Below are 17,580 nucleotides of genomic sequence, written 5' to 3'. Positions count from 1 at the left end.
GCGTGCCAAGGAGTGGTTAATAAGTTGGATTGCGTTGGCGAGATGCGACTTCAGTCCGTCGTCAGCAATGTCCATGGTGGGACAGGGATAGTTGTTGGGTCAGCTCCAGGCTCTTGCTGGAAAAAACATCCATTCCAAGGTTGGAATAGGATAGCGCATCAGCTGCTTTTTGCATTTGCCTGGAAAACGTCTACATAAGATATTAACTGGTGACGGAGTGACAGCTGCGCGAGCCTGCGCAGGAAGTGATGGGGAGTGACTTAGATCTATCTTAATTGATGATGTTGGCTGTGGCCTGATTGTCTGTGGTGAAGAACAGTGTCTGTCCTGTTCAAGTGTGGTCCCAGACCTGGGCAGCTGCCACGATGGGGTGCAGCACGAGGTGTGATGAAGACTGGGTGAAGCAAAAATGTAAGAGAATTTCTGGGGGCCAAGTTTTGGAGAACCAGTGGCGGCCTAAAAATGGCTGCAAAAGCCTTTGGTGGCTCGGCTGACACTGTCGGGATGAAGATTGAAATGATGTTCTATCAGGTGGGGAAGTTGTCCCACATAGCTAAGTCTGCTACTGATGCTTGGTCTAGTTTGAGAACTTGGACTGGATCTTGCATTGGTGTGAGAAAATCAAGACAATACACAGGTGCTCAACAAGACGATATACATGCACTCGCAGGCCAACGTGCACTCGCAGGCCAACGTGCACTCGCTGGTGCTGGATGAAAACCTGAACTAACCGCAGGGAAAAAAATGAGAAAAGATGAGTGGCCCGCGTGCCACTGAAGATGAATGGCCAACTGGGTGCCACTGTGTGTTTGTGTGGCTGATTGTTTGTCACTGAGGTGTGTTTGCAAGTTTAGTTTGTATTCGGGTTTGCATGTAGGTGCGTGCCGCTAAGTGTTTTATACTACTGCAGACAATATTGTGTGGTTGCAAGGGTGTCAGTGAGTGTCAGGTTGCTGGGACGATATTGTGTGGTGGCAGGGGCCTTGAGTATGAAGGTTTGATGGTATTGGTGGTTGCAAGGGTCTGTCTGGTTTGCTGAGACGATATTGCGTGGTTACAAAGGTCTCGATGATTATGAGGTTTGTTTTGAGATGGCATGGTGTGGTTGCACAGGTCTCAACAAGTGAGGGGTTGCTGAGACGATGTTGCGTTTTGCAATGGTCTCAAATGAGTGTCGGCCGCTGAGACAACTTTGTATGGCTGCAAGGGTCTAAATGGGTGTCAGGTTGCTGAGACGATATTGCAGTTGCAATGGTCTCAAATGAGTGTCAGGTTGCTAAGATGACTTTGTATGGCTGCAAAGGTCTGAACGGCTGTCAGGTTGCTGAGATGAGATTGTGTGGTTGCAAAGGTCTAGAAGGGTGTGAGGTAGCTGAGATGATATTACATTTAGCAAGGGTCTCAAATGAGTGTCAAGTTGCTGAGACAATATTCCCCTTTATTTTAATTTTTTTTATGAAAACGACTGTGAATGAAACGCTGGTAAACATGAGTTACCGCATCTGGCAGTGTTTACAAGCTGTTACAGGCATTGGCGTTTAAAATGCGTTTCGAATGCCTCTGAACATCCGTCTGAACCCATTTTTTTTTTTTTTTTTACCAACAGCAGTGTACATGAGGCCAAAGATGATTTGTCTGGCTGCAAGGGTCTCAATGAATGCCAGGTTGCTGGGGCGAGACTGTATGGTCACAAAGGTCTTTGACGAGTGGGAGGTTGCTCAAGACAGTATTGCGTGGTTGCAAAAGTCTTGATGAGTGTGGGGCTGCTGAGACGGTATTGTGTTTGCAAGGGTGTGAACTATGGTGTGAGGCTGCTGAGACGGTATTCCGTGGTTGCAAGGGCCTTGATGAGTGTGGGGCTGCTGAGACGGTATTGCGTTTGCAAGGGTCTGAACTATGGTGTAAGGCTGCTGAGACGGTATTGCGTGGTTGCAAGGGTCTTGATGAGTGTGGGGCTGCTGAGACGGTATTGCGTTTGCGAGGGTCCCAACAATGGTGTGAGGCTGCTGAGATGGTATTGCGTTTGCATGGGTCTCAACAATGGTGTGAGGCTACTGAGATGGTATTGTGTGGTTGCAAGAGTCTTGATGAGTGTAGGGCTGCTGAGACGGTATTGCGTTTGCAAGGATCTCAACAATGGTGTGAGGCTGCTGAGGCGATTTTGCATGGTTGCAATGGTCTCAACAGGTGTCAGGTTGCTGGGCCGAGATTGTGTGGTGACAATTTATTTTTTTCTGCTTTTTTTTTTTTTGCCGTTTTGTAAGGGTCATGTGTTGCAAGGGTCTTAACAAGGGTGTCAGGCTGCTGAGACAATTTTGTGTGCTTGCAAGAGTCTCCATGAGTGTGGGGCTGCTGACACGGTATTGCGTTTGCAAGGGTCTCAACAAGGGTGTCAGGCTGCAGAGACGAATTTTGCGTGCTTGCAAGAGTCTCCATGAGTGTGGGGCTGCTGAGACGGTATTGCGTTTGCAAGGGTGTCAGGCTGCTGAGACAATTTTCTGTGCTTGCAAGTGTCTCCATGAGTGTGGGGCTGCTGAGACGGTATTGCGTTTGCAAGGGTCTCAACAAGGGTGTCAGGCTGCAGAGACAAATTTTGCGTGCTTGCAAGAGTCTCCATGAGTGTGGGGCTGCTGAGACGGTATTGCGTTTGCAAGGGTCTCAACAAGGGTGTCAGGCTGCAGAGACGAATTTTGCGTGCTTGCAAGAGTCTCCATGAGTGTGGGGCTGCTGAGACGGTATTGCGTTTGCAAGGGTCTCAACAAGGGTGTCAGGCTGCGAAGACGAATTTTGCGTCGTTGCAACGGTCTGAACAGGTGTCAGGTTGCGGGGCTGAGATTGTGTGGTGGCATTTTTTTTTTTTTTTTTGCACTTTTATATTTCTTTTTGCGTTTTTTTTTTGCATTTTTTTTTTTTTTTTCGTTTTGTAAGGGTCATGTGTTGCAAGGGTCTTAACAAGGGTGTCAGGTTGCTGAGACGATTTAGTGTGGTTGCAAGAGTCTCGATGAGTGTGGGGCTGCTAAGACGGTATTGCGTTTGCAAGGGTCTTAACAAGGGTGTCAGGCTGTGGAGACGAATTTTGCATCGTTGCAACGGTCTCAACAGGTGTCAGGTTGCTGGGCTGAGATTACGTGGTGGCAATATTTTTTTTATTTTTTTTTTGCGTTTTATATATTTTTTTCCTTTTGCGTTTTTTTTTTTTTTTTTTCATTTTGTAAGGGTCATGTGTTGCCAGGGTCTCAGCAAGGGTATCAGACTGCTGAGATGATTTGCATGGTTGCAAGGTCTCAATCAATAAGAATTGGGTTATTGAGAAAGGATAGAAACACCTGGTTTGTTTGTACCTTAAGCAAGCAGTATAAGGTAGAAGGACAACGCCTGTTTGAATCGTAGGTTCCATAGGGGCCACTAATGAACGATATGGGAGAGAACGAATGGTAGCAAATTGATAGAACATAAAGAATGTAATAACAAATCTTACTTGCGACAGTGGGCCATGCGAGTGAGTTTGCGGCGGACTGTGGCTGGAGTGAAACATGTCGGGAAGGTGTAGCGTGCTGCCGTGCATGGGGCAAAACAACAAGGTTTGGTGTAGAAAATAGAACACAAGAAGTACGTATCAATGCTTTGTAAGCTCCACTGTGGGAACCAAACATATGGTACAGGTGACACCATGAGTGGCCACGAATTTGACATGACAAACAAGCTAACGAATCCTACCTGGGACAGTGAACGTGCGACTGGGTTTGCTTTGGACTGGAGTGGATGTGCAACACATCCCAAGAGTGTGGTGTGGTGCCATGCATGACACACAGGCAATAACTTTGGTAAAAAAAATGAGAGAGAAGAGCCGTGTACAAGCAATTCGTAAGTTCCGCAGCGGGAACTAAAACACACGACATGGGGGAAACAATGAATGACAACGGTAGAAAGTATGCAATGTATGTGATACAAAATGGTTGTAAAATGCATGAAATGAATCCGATACGAATTGATAGTAAGGAGTATTGAACGAATCTGATACGAATTGGTTGTAGAGTGTATGCTACCCCTTGCTTTGAAACCGAACACCTACCAACCACCCATCCCCCCAGTCTAATCAAGTGCAGAGAAGGCACCATGTGAGTCCAATTACCACCTCAATCTGCCAAAGAACCCATACAAACACATGTCAATCTCCAAATGGATTTACAAATGAATCGTATGTTTGGCAGAAGGAAGTTGCAAATGTATTATGCCTGAGCCGAATGATGTTGGAACATAAGCAAAAGTAACTCAGGCAGATTTTTTCCCAAAAGGGATGCAGGATAGGAAGCATAACGAATTGTAAGATTGCACAAGATACGAAAAGGTTTGAATCCTACCTGCGACAGTAAGCGGGAACCGCCGGCGAAGACCATGAAGGGAAAAGCCGCAAAGCGCTTGCGATGTCGAATGCGATTGAATGCGCAGACTCACGGACATGAGGTGAGCTGGGAAGAGTCGGCCCAGTGACGTGTAGTACTGCACACTGAACCGACAAAGAGCATGTGTGAGTGGGCTGCTTAAATACCCTGCGGGCTCCTCCCATAAACTCAGGCCACCATACTGGCCTTCTTATATATAATGTATATGATGGTCTCTCTCATGAAAGAGTATATGTATATACATAGAAAGCTAATCTGAAAAACACCCACAATACAACAGTAATAATAATAATAATGATGATAATGAAAATAATAAATAAAAGAATAATAATAATGAAAATAAAATAATACAAATGATAATAAATAAAATAAAAATAAAAATAAAAATAAAATAAATAAAAATACATCAATCAATTAAGCGCCATACATACATACCTACATACAATCCATCTATAACACCTACCTAACTGTCTAGGAAAAATAACTAAATGTACACATATGTACATAGACACATGTATACATATATATGTCTCAGGATAGTGGGAAAAAATATATATATATAAAAAATGATAATAATAAATAAATAAAAGTTTTTTGCTGTAAACACTGGAAAAATAAAAATAAAAATTTATTTTATTTTATTTTTATTTTTCCAGTGTTTACAGCAAAAAACTTTTATTTATTTATTATTATAATTTTTTATATATATATTTTTTTTCCCACTATCCTGAGACATATATATGTATACATGTGTCTATGTACATATGTGTACATTTAGTTATTTTTCCTAGACAGTTACGTAGGTGTTATAGATGGATTGTATGTAGGTATGTATGTATGGCGCTTAATTGATTGATGTATTTTTATTTTTATTTTATTTATTATCATTTGTATTATTTTATTTTCAGTATTATTATTATTCTTTTATTTATTATTTTCATTATCATCATTATTAAGACCTCGAATCCTCCCCCTCCTTGTGTTATTTTCCAATGGAATTATTCCTCTCCCTTTATTAACCTGATGGTGGAGCCTGCCCGTGACTTTGATAAAGCGTCCTGGCACGCGAAACATGTCAGTCACGGCTCACCATAACTATCATTGATGCCCCTATATGTTTGCAGTAAGCACACTGTAGCTGATGTGTTGTGCCGACACTCGGGAAATCCTTCCAGTGACGCTAGCGCCAGTACTCTTACTGCTTGATTTTTGCCCACACTGATTGGTGCCTGGAGTCACCTGACGCTTGACTGATGGTGTCCGGACACCTCCTTCTCTCTTTCTGCGTGACTCAATTAGGCTTCCGTCTCCCGCTCCTCGCTTCCGTGTGACGCGGCCGCGTCACTGAACCGGCTTGGTGGTTCCCCTCCAGGACTTGCCCTGCCGCTTGAGATCTCCGTTCGCGAGGAAGTTTTTCTTTTCCATCAGCCCCTGAGCTAGTGCGGTCAATACGGCAGTATCCTCTCTGCATGGAAACAGCATTTACACCTGCTCCCAGCGTGGTTGTCATCTTCCCACCTACGGACTCCATCTCCCCGCATAGAGACGTACAAACGGCTGCTTTTGTTGAGGTATCGTATCACCTCTGCATACTAGTGTATGCACACCATTTGGATCTATCTTCAACATCTCCCCCGAAGTGTATGTGTTTTCACTCTACCATCTCCACATGAACTTCTGCCTATGTAATGTGGACTATTTATATATTTTTATATTAGACTTTTTTAGAATTTTAATGTTCTAGTTTCCTGTGTGCTATTTGTGGCCATTTCAATTATTCATGCATATATGCTTTTCTATATTATATTAGAGACTATAAAGTGACATTCACTTAACCCTTGTGCGCTGTATGTTTTTGTTCTTATAATCATGGTAAAAGATATGACGTCTTAACATTAGTAATCTTTGTTTTAATGCTGGGAATCAAACTCATAAATTATCACTAACCAGTTTAATGTTTTATGTTTTGTAGCTGAGCCACGTTTGTATGCACCAAGTATTAAAGTACGCTTCCCAGTTGAGACATACACCCTCGTAAGGCAATCAGTGACATTGGAGTGCTTTGCCTTTGGAAAGTAAGTCACCTTCAACAGATAACGCATGCTAATATAACAAACGTGGACCTATTAGAAAAAGATGAAAATATACAATTAATAGCTGTAAACTTGTTAAAAGGCTGGGCAGTTTAAATAGATCATAAGAGGGAAAAAGCACTTAAATGGAGGTTAGCATCAGTGGCCCAGATTCAAGAAGCACTTGCGCCCGCGCAACCATAGGTTACGCAGCGCAAGTGCTTACTTGCTCCGGTGTAACGAGTGCTCCTGATTCAGGAACCTCGTTACACCGACTGCAGGCTAAAATCTGCGCGGCATAAGAGATTTTAGGCTGCATTCTTGCGGGGGGCGCTAGGGGGCGCTTCCATTGTGTATCAGCGTGTAGTATGCAAATTGCATACTACCACTGATTCACAAGCTTGCGCGGGCCCCGCGCAAGCTAGGTACGGAGTTTCCGTACGGCTACTTTTAGCGTAAGGCTGCCCCTTCTAATAGTAGGGGCAGCCAATGCTAAAGTATAGCCGGCCTTCCCGCGCCGTGAAATTTGAATTTCACGGCGTTTGCGTAAGTGAAACGTGAATGGCGCTGGACGCCATTCACGTTCACTTAGAAGCAAATGACGTCCTTGCGACGTCATTTGCCACAATGCACGTCGGGAAAGTTTCCCGACGGAGCATGCGCTGTACGCTCGGCGCGGGAGTGCGCCTAATTTAAATGAATCCCGCCCCCTGCGGGATCATTTAACTTGCGCGCGCTTACGCCGGGCAAATTTGCCGGCGCGCCCTCGCAATTCACGGAGCTACTGCTCCGTGAATCGAGGGCAGCGCAAAATATTTGCGGGGGCGCAGGGCAAAATCTTTGCCCTGCTCCCCCGCAAATATCGTGCAATTCTACTTGAATCTGGGCCAGTGAAAGCAACTTCATAAAGATCACTAGATCCATAGAAAATGTCAGTTGAAATTGTACACAAATGTTCACTTTTCAATAAAAGTCAAGCTTTGACCCAACCTTCCCTTCTCATGAGGCTTCCTAATGGTCATTTAATGTCAATAGAAACCGAACTGTCTTATAGTAAGGACTGTGAAGCAGAAGGAGAGCATAAAAGCTGAAGCATTATATTTATGCAAATGTTGACTCTTTCACAAAAGTCATGCTTTGCCCCATCTTTCCTTCCTTATGAGGCTTTCTGTTGGTCCTTTAACCACTTGCCTACTGGGCACTTATACCCCCTTCCTGTCCAGGCCAATTTTCGGCTTTCAGTGCTCTCACATTTTGAATTACAACTACTCACTCATGCAGCACTGTACCCAATTGAAATTTTTGTAATTTTTTTCACACAAATAGAGCTTTATTTTGGTGGCATTCAATCACCACTGGGGTTTTTATTATTTGCGCTATAAACAAAAAATTCCCAAAATTTTGAAAAAACAAAACACGTTTTTCTCAGTTTCTGTTATAACATTTTGCAATCAAGTAATTTTTCTTCATAAATTTTGAGCAAAATTTATACTGCTACATTTTTTTTTAAATAACCGTGTATATTATTTGGTTTGGGTGTAAAAGTTATTATCTACAAGATCTGCTATTTATCATTGAAAATGTATCTATGTTTATGGACTGACTGCCTATCTCTAAATACCACCCAAATTACCCCTCTTTGGAAAGTAAACATTCCAAGGTATTTTCCATGAAATTTTAGTGTCAACAAGTTATTTCTCACACATGGCAAATGCTACTCTTGAGTATGGCGATACCACATGTGTGAGACTTTTCCACACCTGGCCACATAGAGAAGCACAACATGCAAGGAGCACCCTCAGCCGTTCTAGGGGCATAAATTACATATCTAATTTTCTAACTGACTACCTATCACATTTTGAAGGCCCTGGAGCACCAGGACAATGGAATTACCCACAAAATGGCCCCATTTTGGAAAGCATTTTTTTCCCACAAGTTTTTGGAAAATTTGGAAAGAAAATTAAAACAGATTTGTTTTTTACACAAAAGTTGCATTTATAAGATATTTCTAACACATACCATGTACATACCAATAATTACACCCCAAAATAAATGTTGCTACTCCTCCTGAGTATGGTGATACCACATGTGTGGGACTTTTTCACAGCCTGGTGACATAGTTAGGCCCAACATCCAAGGAGCATCATCAGGTGTTCTAGGGACATTAATTACACATCTAATTCCTTGACTACCTATTACACTTTTGAACGCCAGGACTATGTAACACCCCAACATATATTCTATGAGGCATATTAAGTCTTTTTAACATGTACATTTCCACAGCCTGACTACATAGAGAGGCCCAACATACAAGTAGCACGTTTAGGCTTTCTAGTGGCATCAATTACACAAAGTTACATATTTAGGTTGAAAAAAGACACAAGTCAATCTAGTTCAACAGATTTCCTGACAAACAATCACATTTTTCAAGGCCTAGGAGCACCTGGACAGTGGAAATACCCACAAAATTATCCCATTTTGGAAAGCAAACTCTCTGATGTATTTTTATGAGGCATGATGAGCCTTTTGAACATGTCATTTTTTCCTGATAAACTATCACATTTTTTTACATGCTCATGAACTTTAATGGCATCCCAGTCTTTGTCCATATGGTTTAATATTGAGTTGACCCACCTTAGCAGCTATACCAGCTTCAACTCTTCTAGGAAGGCTGTCCACAAGGTTTAGGAGTGTGCCTATGGGAATGTTTGACCATTCTTCCAGAAGCCCGTTTATGAGGTCAGGTGCTGATGTTGGACAAGAAGGCCTGGCTAGCAGTCTCTGCTCTAATTCCTCTCAAAAGTGTTCTATCAGGTTGAGATCAGGACTTTGTGCAGGCCAGTCAAGTTCCTCTACCCCAAACTCACTCATCCATGTCTTTTATGACTGGTGTGCAGTCTTGTTGGAACGGGCCATCCCTGAATTGTCCCAACAAGATTGGGAGCATGAAATTATCCAAAATGTCTTGGTATGCTGACGCCTTAATGCCGTGTACACACGATCGGTTCATCCGATGAAAACGGTCTGATGGATTTTTTCATCAGATATCCGATGAAGCTGACTTTCATCAGTCTTACCTACACACCATCAGTTAAAAAAAACGATTGTGTCAGAACGCGGTGACGTAAAACACAACGACGTGCTGTGAAAAATGAAGTTCAATCCTTCCGAGCATGCGTCGACTTGATTCTGAGCATTTAACCAATGGATTTCCCCACAGACGATTGTTTTTTTCTATCGTTTTTTTAACCATCAGATCATTTTAAAACAGGTTCAAAGTTTTTTCACCGATGGGAAAAAAACTGATGGGGCCCACACGCGATTGGTTCATCTGATGAAAACGGTCCATCAGACCGTTTTCATCAACCGAACCCATCGTGTGTACGTGGCATAAGAGTTCCCTTCACTGGAACTAAGGGGTCAAGCCTAACCCCTGAAAAGGCAACCCTACACCATATTCCCCCCTCCACCAAATGATTTGAACCACTGCACAAAGCAAGGTCCAAAAAGACATGGATGAGCGAGTTTGGGGTGGAAGAACTTGACTGAACTCAATATTGAACCAGATGGACTAAGACTGGGATGCCATTAAAGTTCATGTGCATGTAAAAGGCAAACGTCCCAATATTTTTGACAACATGGTGTATTTCTAACACAGCATGTACATACCAAGAATTACGCCCCAAAATACATTCTGCTTAGTAAACGATAAAAAAAGATTACCTGTGGTTCCAGTAGTGTAGTTGTCCACAGAGAAGAGCATTGGTCAAGGCAGCAGGCAGGGACATGTTCAGCGACAGCAAAAGCAATTGTCCAGGCAGCAGGAAGGAATACAGTCCATAGTCAGTACAGATGGCAGAAGGCAATGATATTGTCAGCACAGTCAAACCATTGCGGTGAGAGTACATATTTCCACCCACCGCTTTTTGATTATGGATGCACCAGTCTGACCTCTATACATTTTTCCCCCCCACATATGCATCTGCTTTTTCCACGTACCACATAGGAGTTGATACGTTTACAGCCAATTGTTCCATGCTGTGTGGTTGATTCTCTGTAGTGTGCAAATCTGCCTCAATCACTTATGTGACATTTCACAGATCATCTTGAAGTATTATTGTCACTGTGACTTGCAAGCACCTGTCTATAATTTGGGACAGTTATACCTTCACGCATCCACCAGCCAATATCCATGTTCAGGAGCAATTCTTTTGAATAACAGCACATATAGCCCATCAGGAATCTTTTTACAGGACTGCATGAATGATTTAAATTCTTTAGCCCTCACTAATTATTAGTTCCTGGGGTATCTTTTTGATCTGTGCCTTACTTTTAGTACCTGAATATGTTGAATGTGGTGATTGGGTTATGAATGTGAGATGTGCAGCTGCGATTCCCCTGTTTTTTAATTAATTAGACAACGTTGTCTTCTTTTTAATCGTGTAACCACTCTAATTATCTGCCACCTTTTTTTCAAGTTTTTTTGCTGTGTGTTTTTTTTCCTTCGTAAAATTTATTGTACTTCTCAAAGTGTTCCGTTCTTGGTCTTCTTTGAGAGAACTTTATTCTCCCATTTTTTTTGTTATATGCCATTGGCCACCAGAACTGCATCCCACATATTTTTTGTGGATGAAGTTGGGATATGTAAAGTGAAATATTGATAAATATACCATTACTATTACTTCTTACGTAAGGTATCCGGTTGATCCAGGCTAAACCCATATTTTTTGCAGTCAAACCATTGGTCCAGGCAGCAGACATGGATGTGTTTAGCAACAGTGAAAGCAGCAGGCAGAGGCATAATCAATTAACAGGCCAGGTGTCAGTGAAGCATATTATACATTGATGGCAGCAAAGTTGACAGTGAGAAGCTGACAGCTGCTTAGTGCACGCATCACATGACTTCCTGGCTGTCTATAAATACTGAGCATGTGATCAGAGGAATTGCTGGTTTGTCTTCAGCTTTCTGTTGTGTTCTGTATCCTGTTTCCTGCATCTGATTACCTGTTGTGACCCAGATTGACCTTGACCATTCTGCTCTTCTCCTGCACCGACCTCTGGCTTGCCTACGGACTCTGCCTTGTCTCCAGTGTTTGACCCTCTGCTGTGACCGGACCTGTCTCCTGTCTCCAGTGCTTGACCTCCTGCCTGTGACCTGGACCTGCCTCTTGTCTCCATTTCTTGACCCTCGGCCCGTACCCGGATCTGCCTTTGGCCTCCTGTGTTTGATCCTCGGGTTATTCTGGACTTTCTGTGGAACTCTGATCCTGCTGGTCCTGCGACCCCCAGTCATCGCACAGCTGCCCTTCTCTACAGAGGACCTATACGCAAGTCTTCCTTCCGAGGTAGCCCATGCCTCTTCGTGCCATCCTCTCCCTGTCTCACCTCCAGGGGGCGTAGTGCGCCTAGTCGCAAGGGTGAACTGCTCTTGGCATCTCGGCCTCGGTAAGTACCCTCCTGACAGTACAAACCAGCCAGATGTCAGAGGCCGACAGATCACGTTCCCCTTTGGATATCCTGTGCCAGCAAGTCACTGCTCTTACCGATGCGATTCAGAAGCTGCAGGAAGGCTACATCCAGATTGATGATCGCCTCCAGCAACTTTCCAGATCACCTTCACCAACAGTCACAGCTCCTGCACCCGCCTCTTCTTTGCAAGCCTCTTCAAGTCCAACTGTGGTAATGGCCCTCCCTGAGCCTAGAGTTCTTACACCGGAGTGATTTGCAGGTGATCGCAAGAAATACTGGGCCTTTAAGAATGCCTGTTCTCTTTACCTAGTTCTACAGCCCAGGACTTTCTCCTCTGAAGTGGTAAAATTAGGGTTAATTATCTCCCTCTAGGCCGATGAACCACAAGCTTGGGCCCACAGCCAGATGGAACAGAGAAATCCTGTATTGAATTCCATTGATGCTTTTTTTGAAAGTATGACACAGCTTTATGACAATCCCCACGCACAGCCACGGCTGAGGCCACCCTGCATAACTTGTTCCAAGGGCGGAGGCCAGTTGAGGACTATACTGCTGAGTTCTGGAAGTGGTCAGCTGACACTGGCTGGAATGAACCTGCCCTCAAGTACCAATACCATCAGGGGCTGTCAGAAACTCTTAAAGATGAGCTGGCCAGGGTGGAAACCCCCGCTACTTTGGAGGACTTGATCCAGCCAGCCACTAAATCGGACAGGCGCATGCGTGAGCGGCGCTCAGAGCGATTCCAGGTTCCTCGTCCCAGCTGGATGCTTCCTAAACCGACTCCCATTCATCTGCCTTTCGCGGCTCCTCCAGCCACTCCTACTCCTGAAGGCGAACCCATGCAACTTGGGCTGGTCCGTGCTCCCCTTACCCTGGAGGAGAAGCAACGCAGGCGCCAAGCCAACCTGTGCCTGTATTGCAGGGGAGAAGGCCACTTCCTTTGTAACTGCCCTGTGAGGCCGAGTAGGTCTTTTCCACGTTTTATTATGAACTATCAAGTCACTCTCAGACTCTGGTCACCAGGAGCTTCTGCGCTTTGATCTCATTCCTTCTCCTATGTTCCCTATCATTTTTGGGCTCCCCTGGCTGCAGCCCACGAACCCCAAATAAATTGGAACAAGAAAGAGGTCTCCTTCTCTTCACATTACTGTTCTCAGCATTGTGCTACTCCGGCTTCCCACTGCCTGACTAACTGTCTCCCCCGCACCTGACAACCTTCAACATGTTCCCTCTGTATATCTTGAGTTCAGAGATGTTTTCGACAAACAACAGGCCGACTGTCTATCACCTCATTGGTCTTATGACTGCCCCATTGACTTGTTACCCAGGTCTGAAGTCCCTTTTGGCCGCATTTTTCCACTATCCGAGACAGAGTTGAAAGCCCTTAAAACCTACATAGATGAGAACCTGGAGAAGCGTTTCATCCGTCCTTCCTCCTCACCAGCTGGAGCTGGTATCTTTTTTGTGGGAAAAAAAAGACGATTCTCTGAGGCCATGCATTGACTACCAGGAATTAAATAAAATAACTGTTAAAAACCGATACCCGCTACCACTTATCCCGGAGTTATTTCAGCATTTCCGATCCGCCCGAATCTTCTCCAAACTTGTCCTGGAGGAGCCTTGAACCTCATTCGGATTCGGGCTGGGGATGAGTGGAAGACCGCTTTCAGATCCAGTTTTGGACATTACGAATACCTGGTTATGCCGTTTAGACTGTGCAATGCCCCGGCCACTTTCCAGCATCTAGTAAACAATATTTTCCGAGAATACCTTGACAATTTTCTAGTAGTGTATCTGGATGACAGCCTCATTTTCTCCTCCACCATTGAGTTGCACCCTGTCCATGTCAAAAAAGTTCTTTCCATCCTCAGAGCACATACATTATATCTCAAGGCGGAAAAATGTAACTTTGAAAAACTGCTGTGCAGTTCCTGGGGTTCATCATCTCCACCAACGGGGTTGCAATGGACCCACAAAAGGTCAAGGCAATTCAGGAGTGGCCTGCCCCAGGTGACAGGAAGGGAGTACAACGGTTTATAGGTTTTGCTAACTTTTACAGGAGATTCATTGTTGGCTTTTCAGCAATTGTAGCACCCATTACCCAACTCACGTGCCGATACAACCATTTCCAGTGGTCTCAGGAAGCCCAAGAAGCCTTTGCAAAACTAAAGACTGTTTATCTCTGCACCAATTTTAAGACTCCCAAACCCAGCCCTGCCTTTTGTACTGGAAGTTGATGCCTCCGAAACAGCCACGGGGGCCATTCTTTCCCAGAGACACGGTCCCAAGGCTCTTTTACATCCCGTGGCTTTCGCATCTCGAAAATTAAGTTCGCTTGAGAGGAATTACGATGTAGGTGACAGAGAATTACTGGCCATTAAGTTCTCTTAGGAAGAATGGGGGTACCTGCTAGAGGGCGCTTCTCATCCCGTTATGATCTTTACCGATCATAAAAACCTGGAGTACCTCAGGTCAGCCAAACGTTTAAGACCCAGACAAGCCTGCTGGGCTCTCTTCTTCTCCAGGTTCAATTTCCACATATCCTACTGACCCGACTCCAAAAACGGAAAGGCAGACACCCTCTCTCGGATGTTCCTCGAAACACCTCAGGTATCTGAACCTAGCACCATCTTGTCTCCACAAAATGTTTTCTAAGACCGTTTTCAGCGGACATATCCCCTCGGAGATTTCTGTCTGATGGTTGTACACACCATCAGACAGAAATCCGCGCGGACAGACAGCGCGGTGACGTGTCAGCGCCGTCGCGGCGACGATGACGCGGCGACGTGCGCGACGCTGGAAGGTCAATGCTTCCACGCATTCGTTGAAGTGATTCAACGCATGCGAGGGATGGCGGCCGCTCGGACATGTACTGTGAGTCTGTACAGACAACCGAACATGTCCGACGGACAGGATTCCAGCGGACATGCTAAGAAACATTTGTCCGCTGCAAAACGGTCGGCTGGACAAATGTCCACTGGAAACCTGTCCGGTCGGCCGTACACACGACCGAACATGTCTGCTGAAACTGGTCCGCGGACCAGTTTCAGCAGACATGTTCGGTCGTCTGTACGAGGCCTTAGTCACCCAAACTGACCTGATAAATTCCATCAAATCAACTTCCAGTCATTATACTGACTCAGAAGTACCCTCTCTGGAAAGTCACGATGATCTGCTCTGGGCTCATGGCAACATTTTTGTCCCACAGGAAGTGAGATTACTGACCCTAAAAACTTTCCATGATCACAAGTTGGCATGCCACTTCGGAACCCAGAAGACTGCCGAATTGATCTCCCGTTCTTTCTGGTGGCCAGGTTGGAAACAGGACTGTAAGGAGTAATATAGAAATGGAGAACTCCGGCGCTGTCTGATGGACTGGGTGGGGGGGACTGCAGCAGCACCTGTGGATCTGATCCTAACAGAAAAAGTGATAATAATGTGAAGTATGGTAGCTGCGCTGTGGGGGAGGGAGTGGGAAGGTGGAAGTGAAAAGGGAATGCAAAGTAAAGGGATCGTGGGTGAACTTAAACAGTGAGATAAAAAAAAATATATTGTATCTGATGATACTACAATGAACAATACAGATGAAAGTGAACAAACACCTATAATCCTGTAAAGATTTAACAGTGAAAATACAAAGTAAAATGGCTACTACAAAAATATTTTTTTGCAAAACTATCAAAAATCACACATGTGATAAAGTCCTGTCCTTAAATAAGGATCAAATCTAGCAGTTCAGTAATTCCGCCACAGAACAGTGTCTAGATAAACACCTCCACCAAAATTGCAATGTGCACAAAAGAAATCTTCAGTGATGACACCTCTGATGTGCTGGCAGCTCACCTCACGGCTGCTTATCCAAACAGCTAACCGAGATCCTGATCACAGCTGGATGTGTAGGCTGATAAAACACATCCTCCTGACTCCTAAGACAGCTCTCAGCGGCCAATGTGTGTCATGGAAAAGAGAAGATATATGCAAGGCATATAGTGTGACACTGTGGGGCTACCTCGAGCAGGTAAAGAGTTGAGAAACTGCACTCACATTAATGCAGTGTTTCTCAATTCCAGTCCTCGGGCCCCCCCAACAGGTCAGGTTTTCAGGATTTCCATTATTTTGCACAGGTGATTTGATCAGTTTCACTGCCTTAGTAATCACCACAGCCTTTTCATCTGAGGGAAATCCTGAAAACCTGACCTGTTGGGGGGGCCTGAGGACTGGAATTGAGAAACACTGCATTAATGAAAGGACAGCGGGCATAAACTCCTGAACTCGTATTCCCTCAGAGTGTCAGCCATACAGATGAGAGTGTGATCTGATCCTCATAAGTCTAAATGGCAAGGCTCAATGTATCATGGGAGCATTAAGAAGAGCGAAAAAGAGACCATAGCGTGACTCCATATAATGGATAAATTTAATAAAAGACAAATAAAAACACTTACATTTAGGTAGTGAAGTAAAGTAAAACATCCACGAGCTCCGAACTCGTATTAAAACTTCAGACTCTGTCTGTACCCGGTGCTCTTCTTAGTGCTCCCATGATACATTGAGCCTTGCCATTTGGACTTATGAGTGTCTTGTCTAACTCCTCCTCTGGAGCACTCCTAACATTTTATTTTGATGAATTTGGCCTTTTTCTCTAAGGCCGGGTACTCACGAACAAACATGTACGGTGAAAGCGGTCCGTCGGACCGTTTTCACCGTACATGTCTGCCAGAGGGCTTCTGTACGATGGTTGTACACACCATCGTACAGAAGTCCGCGGGTAAACAATACGCGGGGCGTGTCCGCGTCGTCGCCGCGACGATGACGCGGTGATGACGCGGAGACGTGGGCGGGCCTGCCATTTAAAGGCTTCAACGCATGCGTCGAAGTCATTCGACGCATGCGAGGGACGGCGGGCGCTCGGACATGTACGGTTGGTCTGTACTGACGACCGTACATGTCCGAGCGGACAGGATTCCAGCGGACGGTTTTAAAACACGTCCAGGAATATTTGTCCGCTGGGAAAAGGCCCGGCGGGCAAATGTTTGCTGGAATTCGGCCCGCTCGCGCCCACACACGACCGAACATGTATGCTGAAACTGGCCCGCGGACCAGTTTCAGCATACATGTTTGGTCGTGTGTACAGGGCCTAAGAGGGACTTTATTGGCAAAATGGTGTTCATAGAGTCTGCTCACTGCATCTGAGTGACTGCTTTCTGGTGGGTCTTCCAGGTAGAAAAGGGCAGTGACAATTTCCTCCTGATTACTAAGAAAGGATATGGATCTCGCAGTAGATTCACATATTGTCATGGACCTTGGGATGCTAAAGTGTTTCTACTTGACATCTGTTACACAGGAGAGGGTTGCTAATAAATCATAATTCATGTATTACATGAGATGGGACATATTACAGGTGATTTCATGTGGGCCAGAGTGACTCATTCCTCTGCATAACAGACTGTTGAAATGCTAATGTCCCATCACCAGCCAGCTCTCTATTCTAAAGGTTAATTGATCTATTGTGTGTGTGTGAAGAAGACCTTAAGAGATGTGTATTGTATTGTGGGGAATTGCAGACGAGACGCCTATTCACCTCGTCAGGCTAAATGATTAGATAATTGGCTTGGGTTAATTATTCTGATTGCTTCGTT

General features: G+C 44.7%; 1 protein-coding gene across 1 annotated transcript in view; it reads left to right on the top strand.

The window, feature by feature from the left end:
* Positions 1 to 17,580, top strand: part of CNTN2 (contactin 2) — a 218,135-nt gene that overhangs the window by 102,343 nt on the left and 98,212 nt on the right. The window contains exon 7 of the mRNA XM_040337562.1: positions 6,376 to 6,478. Coding sequence (XP_040193496.1) covers positions 6,376 to 6,478 — 103 coding nt within the window. The remainder of the gene's footprint in view (positions 1 to 6,375; positions 6,479 to 17,580) is intronic.

The sequence above is a fragment of the Rana temporaria genome, chromosome 2 (assembly GCF_905171775.1).
Source record: "Rana temporaria chromosome 2, aRanTem1.1, whole genome shotgun sequence".
Classification (NCBI taxonomy): Eukaryota; Metazoa; Chordata; class Amphibia; order Anura; family Ranidae; genus Rana; species Rana temporaria.
The sequence above is the reverse complement of the archived record's forward strand: the minus strand, read 5'-3'. Positions and strand labels throughout refer to the sequence as shown.